This window comes from Nannospalax galili, unplaced genomic scaffold (assembly GCF_000622305.1).
Source record: "Nannospalax galili isolate Female #2095 unplaced genomic scaffold, S.galili_v1.0 scaffold482, whole genome shotgun sequence".
Taxonomy (NCBI): Eukaryota; Metazoa; Chordata; class Mammalia; order Rodentia; family Spalacidae; genus Nannospalax; species Nannospalax galili.
In genome coordinates, this window is record NW_008347521.1 from 607,380 (window position 1) to 617,967 (window position 10,588).

The following is a 10,588-nucleotide window of genomic DNA, read 5'->3' on the forward strand; positions in this document are numbered from 1 at the left end:
TTAACGTGTCTCTCAACTTTCACCAGAGAAGCTGCTTCTTGCAGCAGATGGCTATTAGCACAGAGACCCACAGCTGGTCAGGGTGCAGAGAGCGAGAGACTGTGGAGTCCTCAGCCCAAATGGAACAGCGATGCCATACTACTTTCCCCCAAGTCTCAGGGATCTTTGTGGGAGAGGGGGTGGGAAAATCTTAAGAGTGAGAGGTGGTAGGTGAATACAGGGAAACTATTTGAACACCACAGGGTAGTTGCACCTATGAACCCACAGCACTTATGACAGCATGCATAAGACGTGTGCAATCCAAAGCCAACAGGAGCCCAGCATGGATGGGGAGCTGGGCAAGAAGTTCCAGCCATAGTTGAGAATCTATTGGCAATTGATAGATATTGGGAAAGGGAAAGTTAGTTTTCCTTACTGGTGTGATACCTGGTAGGTTGACCAGACTCCAAAGGGGTAGTAGATCCACACCCAAGAGCACTTGGGAAACACATTAGATTCGATAGACCTTTAAAAAAAAAAGACTGGACAGGCATGGTGTCACGTGTCTTTAATCCCAGCACTTGGGAGGCAGAGGCAGGCGGATCTTCGAGGCCAGCATGGTCTAAATAGTGAGTTCCAGGCAAGAAAGAAAGAAAGAAAGAAAGAAAGGAAGGAAGGAAGGAAGGAAGGAAGGAAGGAAGGAAGGAGAAAGAGAAAGAAAGACAAATAGAGGACATGAGGTTGGGGTAGGTAGTAAGGTGGGGTGAAGAGGAGGAAGGGGTCTGAATATGATCAGAATACATTGTATGAATTTCTCAAATCAAAAAAATTTTAAAGAGCATATATATCATTGGTATAAGTAGGAATGGAAAGACAACTCAGTGGCAAAGGCACTTGCCGCCAACTTGGTATTCTGAGTTCAATCCCTGGGACATACTACTGTCCTGTAATTGTCCTGTAATCTCCACATGTGTCATGGTGCACACACACATATAACTCACACATACACGACTTAAATGAAATAAAAATTGGGAGACAGGGCTGGATTGATGCTCAGTAGTTAGAAGCACTGGCTGCTCTTGCAGAGGACCTGTGTTCCATTCCCAGCACCCACATGGCATCTAACAACTATCTGCAACTGCAGTTCCAAGGAACCTGATGCCCTCTGGCCTCCATGGGCATTGCACGACAGGGGTGTACTTACATACAGGCAGGTAAACACTTGTACATGTAAAATAAAAATAGTAATTAAAAAACTGAGAGGGTCATTTGCTTGCTTGCTTCTAGGGGGTTTTGTTTGTTTTTTTTTTTTTTTTTTTTTTTTTTTTTTTTGAGACAAGGTGTCCCTCTAGCCCCCAGCTGACCTGGAACTCTCTACATAGACCAGGCTAGCCATGATCTCACAGAGATCTGCTTGCTTCTGCTTCCCAATTGCTGGAACCAAAAGTGTACACCCCCATGCACAGCAATTAAAAAAAAAAAGAAAGAAAAACAAAGTCCAAATAGTAACACATGAAGGAGAGAAATATGATTGCATTTCCTACGGGTGTCAAGATGTGTTTGGAGGAGGGAGATCATGATTGACATCGCAGTTGCGTGTTTGGTGCCACTTGTTTCACACATTCTTAACGGGCTCAACTCGGGCCACAGTACTGTTGACCAGAGTCTACACTCCGCAGTGCTGCCAGCAGAACCTGACATGCCAGTGTTCCCCTTCCTGTTGCTCTGTGTGCTTATATTCTTGCTCTGGAGTGGACCATTGCGCAGAACAACTCTGACCCCCACATTAACACTTCCTACCTTACTCTAGGTGCTTCTATAAAAGATCAGTGAATAGGTGGTATGTTGAGGCAGGGGGTGGTCAGTGAGGGAGGTTGCCCTGATTAGTCACTTCCAAGGTTATGCCAGACATTCAGAAATTCTGACCAAAAACAGGTCCCCAAGAGTCTCCCAAAACATGACACTTTAGGTCACAGAACAGGGATTTTGGTCCCATTTATACAGTCACTGTCTATATAAATTCTGCCAGAATAAGATGTTGATGTTGGGTGCATACTATGAACTAAAACCTTTCAGACTCTCTAAACTTGAAGGGATTGAGACTGGGCTAATTATCACAGAATCCATAGAAAGAATCAAAACTGAAGGCTTTGACGATGGCAGGCAGTGTGCACCTGTCCTCTCAGCCATCTGGAGAGCAGAAGGTCTTCCTAGCAACTGCCTCATTCCCATGTTGAGAATGAGAGGCGGTGATGGTGGGGACGTTCCATCACTACCTGATGAGCACTAGCCTTCTCCAGTCCATTATTCATTCTAGCACATTCCATCTGCTTCATCCTGACACTCCAGTTCCTCACCACAGAAATCTCATTGATTCTTTGGACCGTGAAAGTAAAAGCTCAGAGCTTCTACTCAGACCATAAACAACTTTGAACCGAATGAAATCTGATAGGTATAATGATAAGTAAACCTTTTAATATATTATGCGTCAGTAAACATAAGATAGGCTGAGGCCCAAGAAAATGAAATTTGTTTAACTCTCAGGGCACATTCAGAAGACAAGGTTAAAAATAGCAAAAACGAGAGCAGCAACAAAACAGCTCTCCTGACTCCTGGCTCACAGGTCTTTGTCACTCAACAAACTCTTCACTTACTCTAAATTCTTTATGAGTTTTGAAAAGAAGTTAGTCACTTATTTTTCCTATGCAAGAAAGTCTAGCTTTATGTCTTAAGCTATCTGAGAACATCAAAAATACTTCAAAGTTTAAAATGATTACTCTGGGGCCAGGGGCGCAGCTCAGTGCTGGAGTCCTTTCCTGGCAAGCATGAGGCCTGGGTTTCATCCTTAGCACAGTGAAAACAAATAAAATAATTACACAAAATCCAAGGTTTGTTTTACATAAATGCTGATACTATGGCACGGTACCCATTCACCGGTCACTGCAAACAAGTCACCAACAACAGTAACTTACTGAAAACTGTCAACTGCAGGTTACTTTTGGCAACACCGGGGGCTTTTCTCACTCTGCACTGAGAGGTGCCAGTGTCTGATAACTGCACATCTGTTATGGAGATCGAGGCATCTCCAGACTTGATATCGTCACTTGTGAAATGTACTCGTCCTTTCAGATCTTGATAGAAGTCATAGTAGATCTTGTCTACAGAATATAAAATAATCTGAAAGAAAGCCAGAAGAAAAAACTAGCTAAAACAGAAAACAAAACCAAAAAACCAAAAAAACCCAGCTCTGTATATACCATGCTACCATAGAATCAAATAAAAGTAAAAAAGAAATTAAGAAAGCAAGCAAGCAAAACATTAAGAAAGACGGGAAGGGAAGGAGGGAGAAAGGAATCCGGGGCGGGGGGAGAACACATTGGGGGAAACTACAATTATTCGAAACACAGAATGAGGAAGGAGAAAAGGCTCAGAGTGATCCTGGGTAGAGCCACACTCCCATTTTAAATGGAGAATCAAGGTTCAACATGAATAAATAATACAACCCAATGCTAGAGAATGGTCTGGTGAGACAGGACAAGAGCCCCTTTGTTCACTGCCACACTCTCATTTTCTAGCTGTGCCGCATAGCTTTGCTGTCCACTTGACACACCTGGGTTGAGGGAGCCTCAATTTCAGAATTTCCTCCATAGACTGGCCTGTGGCCATGTCTGTGGGGCATCTTCTTGATTGTTGTGTGATGTGGGAGGGCCCAGCCCACTGTGGGTGCTGCCACCTCTGGGCAGGTGGGCCTGTGTTGTACAAGAAAGCAGGCTGAGCAGGAGCCAGGGAGCAAGCCAGTAAGCAGCGTTCCGCCGTGGCCTGTGCTCCAGCTCCTGCCACCATGGTTCCTGCCCTGAGTTCCAACCTTGGACTCCCTGATGAACTGTGACCTGGGAGATGGAAACTGAATAAACCCTTTCCTCCCCAAGTTGGTATTGGTCAGAGTGTTTTTGTCACAGCAGTGGAGAAACAAGCTAGAACACTAGCTGCCTCAAAGGCTGCAGTAGAAAACCAAGTACAAAATCAGAACACACCTCCCTTTTGTCCTGGGGAAGGCTTATTGTAATTAACCTGTGGGAGCAAACAAAAAAGACAATTGCTTTTAATTGCTTTTTTTCTCAGTGGAAAATTGGAAGCCAGGCATTAACGGACATACCTGTTAATTCCAGTAACTAGGGAGGCTGAGGCCTGGTGATCTTAAGCTCAAGGCCAATCTGGGCCACACAGCTAGTTTTAGGCCAACTTGTGCTACACTTTGAAACATTGTCGCAATAAACTAAAAATGAAAATAAAAATAAAAACACTGTTTAGAATACCGGGCGTGGTGGTGCACACCTTTAATCCCAGCACTCAGGAGGCAGAGGCAGGTGGATCTCTGTGAGTTCAAGGCCAGCCTGGTCTACATAGTGAATTCCAGGACAGCTGGGGCTACAGGGAGACCCTGTCTCAAAAAGACCAAAAAAAAAAAAAAAAAAAGAAAAGAAAAAAAAATACTGTTTAGACACAGTTTCTAAACACTAATAAAAATAGTGAAATAAACTGGGCATGATGACACATGCCTTTAATCCCAGCATTCAGGAGTCAGAGGCAAGTGGATCTCTGTGAAATTGAAGCCAGCCTGGTCTATTTAGTGAGTTCAAGGCCAGCCAGGGCTACATAGTAAGCCATGTCTCAAAATAAAAACAGACAAACAAACAGCAACAACAAAAAATACTAAAATAACTGTCTGAGGCAATTGTTTCAAATTAATAAAAACCCTGCCCCAAACCTTCTATAGCTAAAGCTTAATTCCACTAAGTTTTTCTGAGCCTCTGCTACAGGCTTTGAGGGTAATAGCTGAAAACAGACTTAAAAGGTGAGCAGAATCTGCTTTAAATTTGACACAGAAAAGAATTGTAATAGTCACCTTAAAAAAATCTCTAAAATTGGTTTAATAGATCTTATAGTTTTTCACAATTTTAATTCTATTTTATTATTTTTATTTTATTGTGTATGAGTATAGTGCATCCGTGTTGTGCAGTGCCCATGGAGGTCAGAAGGCGGCCTTGGATCCCCTGGAACTGGAGTTACAGATGGTTGTTAGCTGCTATGTGGATGCTGGGAACTGAACCCAGGTCCTCTGCAAGAGCAGTCAGTGCTCTTAACTGCTGACCTGTCTCTCTGGTCCCAATTTTTCACATTGTTAATGAAATCCTTCATTTTAGACATATGAGACCAAACACTCTTAGAGCCCAACTCAAATATTAGAAACACCATCATATTTGATATCTTACAAATAATCTTTTAATTTTGATGATAACTATTTCCAGTATAAACAGAGTAAGTGTCATCTGAGAATCTTCTCTCCAAGTTGATTGCGTAGGAACTTCTGAGTGGAGGGCCTGGGTCCTCTCCTGAGCTATGTCCTCCCCTAGCACGCTGACTCCTCGCCCACACGCTGAAGCTCTCCTGTTTAGATCTCTAGGATGCTAAGAGCAGAAGGTAGGGTCCACAGCTGGCATGCTCTGTCAGCGCCAGCTGCTGCTCCATTTGTGCCATTTTCCCCCAACACCATCTGCACTCGGCTCCTGAGTCTCAGGCCAGAGCCTTGAAGATGCCACATGCTCTTCATCCATGTCCACCCAGCCTTCACACACCCAGCACTCACACACACAGCCCTCACACACCCAGCACTCACACACACAGTCCTCACACACCCAGCACTCACACACACAGTCCTCACACACACAGTCCTCACACACACAGCCCTCACACACCCAGCACTCACACACACAGCCCTCACACACCCCGCCCTCACACACACAGCCCTCACCCACCCAGCCCCCACACACACCGCGCTCTCCCACACCCAGCCCTCACACACCCAGTCCTCACACACACAGCCCTCACACCCCCAGCCCTCACACACCCAGCCCTCACACACCCAGTCCTCACACACACAGCCCTCACACCCCCAGCCCTCACACACCCAGCCCTCACACACCCAGTCCTCACACACACAGCCCTCACACCCCCAGCCCTCACACACCCAGCCCTCACACACCCAGTCCTCACACACACAGCCCTCACACCCCCAGCCCTCACACACCCAGCCCTCACACACCCAGTCCTCACACACACAGCCCTCACACCCCCAGCCCTCACACACCCAGCCCTCACACACCCAGTCCTCACACACACAGCCCTCACACCCCCAGCCCTCACACACCCAGCCCTCACACACCCAGTCCTCACACACACAGCCCTCACACCCCCAGCCCTCACACACCCAGCCCTCACACACCCAGTCCTCACACACACAGCCCTCACACCCCCAGCCCTCACACACCCAGCCCTCACACACCCAGTCCTCACACACACAGCCCTCACACCCCCAGCCCTCACACACCCAGCCCTCACACACCCAGTCCTCACACACACAGCCCTCACACCCCCAGCCCTCACACACCCAGCCCTCACACACCCAGTCCTCACACACACAGCCCTCACACCCCCAGCCCTCACACACCCAGCCCTCACACACCCAGTCCTCACACACACAGCCCTCACACCCCCAGCCCTCACACACCCAGCCCTCACACACCCAGTCCTCACACACACAGCCCTCACACCCCCAGCCCTCACACACCCAGCCCTCACACACCCAGTCCTCACACACACAGCCCTCACACCCCCAGCCCTCACACACCCAGCCCTCACACACACAGCCTTCACACACCCAGCCCTCACACACACAGCACTCACACACCCAGCACTCACACACCCAGCCCTCACACACACAGCCCTCACACACACAGCCCTCACACACACACACACACACCCAGACCTCATACACCCAGCCCTCACACACACAGCCCTCACACACACAGCCTTCACACACACAACCCTCACACACACAGCCCTCACACACACAGCACTCACACACACAACCCTCACACACCCAGCCCTCACACACACAGCCCTCACACACACAGCCTTCACACACACAACCCTCACACACACAGCCCTCACACACACAGCACTCACACACACAACCCTCACACACCCAGCCCTCACACACACAGCCCTCACACACACAGCCTTCACACACACAACCCTCACACACACAGCCCTCACACACACAGCACTCACACACACAACCCTCACACACCCAGCCCTCACACACACAGCCCTCACACACACAGCACTCACACACACAACCCTCACACACCCAGCCCTCACACACACAGCCCTCACACACACAGCACTCACACACACAACCCTCACACACCCAGCCCTCACACACACAGCCCTCACACACACAGCACTCACACACACAACCCTCACACACCCAGCCCTCACACACACAGCCCTCACACACACAGCACTCACACACACAACCCTCACACACCCAGCCCTCACACACACAGCCCTCACACACACAGCACTCACACACACAACCCTCACACACCCAGCCCTCACACACACAGCCCTCACACACACAGCACTCACACACACAACCCTCACACACCCATCACACACACACACAGCCCTCACACACACACACAGCCCTCACACACACAACCCTCACACACACAGCCCTCACACACACAGCCCTCACACACACACACAGCCCTCACACACCCAGCCCTCACACACCCAGCCCTCACACACCAGATCAGTCCTGGAGGCGCTGGATGGTTGGCCCTGGCAGGGAGAACAGGAGACACAGGACCTGGGGTGGAAGCTGGGCCTGAGGGGCTGGCTCTGCACAGAGCACAGGGAAGGAAAGACTGGGCAGGAGTAGGACAGGGAGGTGGCTGAGTAGACAGAAGGACTCAGGCCTGGTTCTTCTGCTTAGGGACAAAGCAGGGAGTTGGGGTAGTAGGATCAGGAGGAAGTATGCTCTGGGTGGGGGTGGCCACGTCATTCACAACTAGGGAAGGCACCTTAGCTATCTAGGGAGACAGCCTGGGAAACAGAATGGACTTGCTGGAACATTGGTTGCCTGACTGCACTGACTTAATCCTTAACTGGAAGATGATGTGTATTTGTGTATTTTTGTGGGTGTGGATGTACATGAGTGCAGTTTCACACGAAGTCAGAAGACGGTGTGCGATGCCCTGGAGTTTCAGTTACAGACAGTTTTAAGCCTCCCACTACGTGGGTGCTAGGAACAAAACTTAGGTCCCCTATAAGAACAGGATATGCTCTTAACCACTGAGCTGAGCCACCGCTCTAGTCCCTTTTATCTTTTAAATCATTCTTTCTATATGGACAAAAAGTAAAATTAAATCTTCTCTACCGTCCCAGCACTGAGGAGGCATGTGGGTCTCTGTGAGTCCCAGGCCAGCCTGGGCTACATTATGAGACCCTGTTCAAAGCACAAACCAAAGAACAACTGCTCCAGATGTGCCTGCATATATATTACCATATTTTCTCTCCTTGGTCTAATATAATTTATTAACATTGATTTTTTTCCTTAAAAATATTCTTAGCCATTTGGGCATGGTGACTTGCCTTTAATCCCACCACTCAGGAGGCAGAGGCAATTGGATCTCTATGAGTCCAAGGCCAACTTGATCTATGTAAGTGAGTTCCATACCAGCTGGGGCTACAGGCAAACTCTGTCTCAAAAAACCAATACACACACACACACACATATGTATATATGTGTATGTATGTATTTGTATATTTGTGTGTCGTTGCTGTTGCATTTGTGGTTCTAAGCTCCTGTGTACCCATGGAGACCATAGGAAGACACTGAGTTTCCTGTTCTTTCACTCCCGACCTCCCCACCCTATTCCTTTGAGTGAGTCAGTCTCTCACAGAACCTGGAACTTGGCTGGAAATCAACAAACCCCAGTGGTCCATCTATCTCTGCACCCACAATGCTAAAGTTACATGCATATGTAGCCACATTTGGCCTTTCACGTGGGTACTGGGGATTTGAATTTGGGTCCGCAGGCTTGTGAAGCAAGCACTTTTATCCCCTGAGCCATCTTGCCAACCCATTATTGATTTTAAGAATATTAAATGTAGGGCTGGAGAGATGGCTCAGCGGTTAAGAGCACTGGTTGTTCTTGAAGAAGACCCAGGCTCGAATCCCAGCACCCACATGGCAGCTAACAACTGTCCGTAACTCCAGTTCCTAGGGGATCCGATAGCCTCTTCTGTCCTCACAGGCATTGCACAACACAGGTGCACTCACCTACACGCAGGCAATACATGCATACACATAAAAATAATAAATAAAATATTTTTTTAAAAAAATTAAATATAGCCAGGTGTTGTGGCACACGCCTTTAGTCCAAGTATTGAGGAGGCAGAGGCAGGCAGGTCTCTGTGAGATTGAGGCCAGCCTGGTCTACATAGTGAGCTCCAGGCCAGCTGGGGCTACAGGGAGACCCTGCCTCAAAAACCAATGAAACGAAAAGTAAATAAACTACAAATAAAAATTAAATGTGTCAGATGAATCTAGGATGCAGCCTTGTAAACGAGGGAAATGACTGAAGAACCCCGTGAAAGGCAGAGGGAGACACGTGGACTTGGAGGGGGTCCCTGCAGTGTCCCCTCCTTGGTGCCAATTTCGTCTTCCGCATTTGACTCACTTTGATTAGAAAAACGTCTACACCAATATCTTCAAATGACTTCTTTCACTTAACGTGAATATTTAGAGTTTTCAATCTCTGCTCCTTTGTTTGTCATGGCATCTCACCACGCCAATCAGGCTGGCCTGGAATTTGCTATGTAATCCAGCTGGCCTCAAACTCTCAATCCTCCTGGCACAGCTTAGCAAATACTAGGATTACAGGCAGGTACCGCCATGCTCAGCTTTGGTTTTGCTTTTTAAGAAATCTGTTTTACGGGAGATTTAACTTGAAGTAAGGAAGCTACACGGTGAGAATGTAACCACATTATACTGTGGACATCTGCTGATACTTCGGTGGCTACAGGATCCTCATACGGATCTCAGAGTCCTAGGAGGGCCAGGTACCATGACGCACACTTGCAGCCTAGCTAGTGAGGAGGGGAGGCTGAGGCAGGAGGATGGCTTGGGCCTTTGGAGTTTGAGGCCAGACTGGACAACACAGTGCAATGAAAGGAGACGAGAGACAGATAGAGGACATACATTCTGCCCCCTCAGCGAGTCCAGTGACTCCCGTCCACACACACTGCGCACACTCCCCTGGCTGCCCGGCCTACTCAGTCCACCCTCTACTGCTCCTTGCCTCCTGTCACACACTTTCAAGGCCAGAGTTTCAGAACTTTCACAACATTCTCTTGTCCCCTGAAGCCTTGAAGAACTTTGATGAACCTTTCCTCTTCTGCAATCTTGGGTCACTTACTATCCGTGTCACTCTATAAGGATCACAAGCCTGGGCACTGGGGCTTCCAGATCCATGTCCCTCTCTGAGTGATGAGCACAATGTGCAATGTGACCTCTGCTTAGTGACAGTGAGCAGGCACACACTCACCACACGGTCCACCTTCTCATTATCAGGTCCTGAAAGCCGCAGCCACTCAATGTCCAGTGGTCCTTGGTCCTCAGGGCTGAGGCTGAACTTGCAGGGCAGATACGCAGTCTCCCCTTTGGCTTTCTGAACTGTCTGCTCGGGAGTGGTGACGG

General features: G+C 48.3%; 1 protein-coding gene across 1 annotated transcript in view; it reads right to left on the reverse strand.

Annotated features, from left to right (window-relative positions):
- Positions 1 to 1,354: 1,354 nt before the first annotated feature.
- Positions 1,355 to 10,588, reverse strand: part of LOC103742954 — a 22,637-nt gene continuing 13,403 nt past the window's right edge. Inside the window, exons 5-6 of the mRNA XM_029568810.1 lie at positions 10,437 to 10,568; positions 1,355 to 3,156 (exon numbers count right to left, since the gene is read on the reverse strand). Coding sequence (XP_029424670.1) covers positions 2,917 to 3,156; positions 10,437 to 10,568 — 372 coding nt within the window. The 3' untranslated portion in view covers positions 1,355 to 2,916. The remainder of the gene's footprint in view (positions 3,157 to 10,436; positions 10,569 to 10,588) is intronic.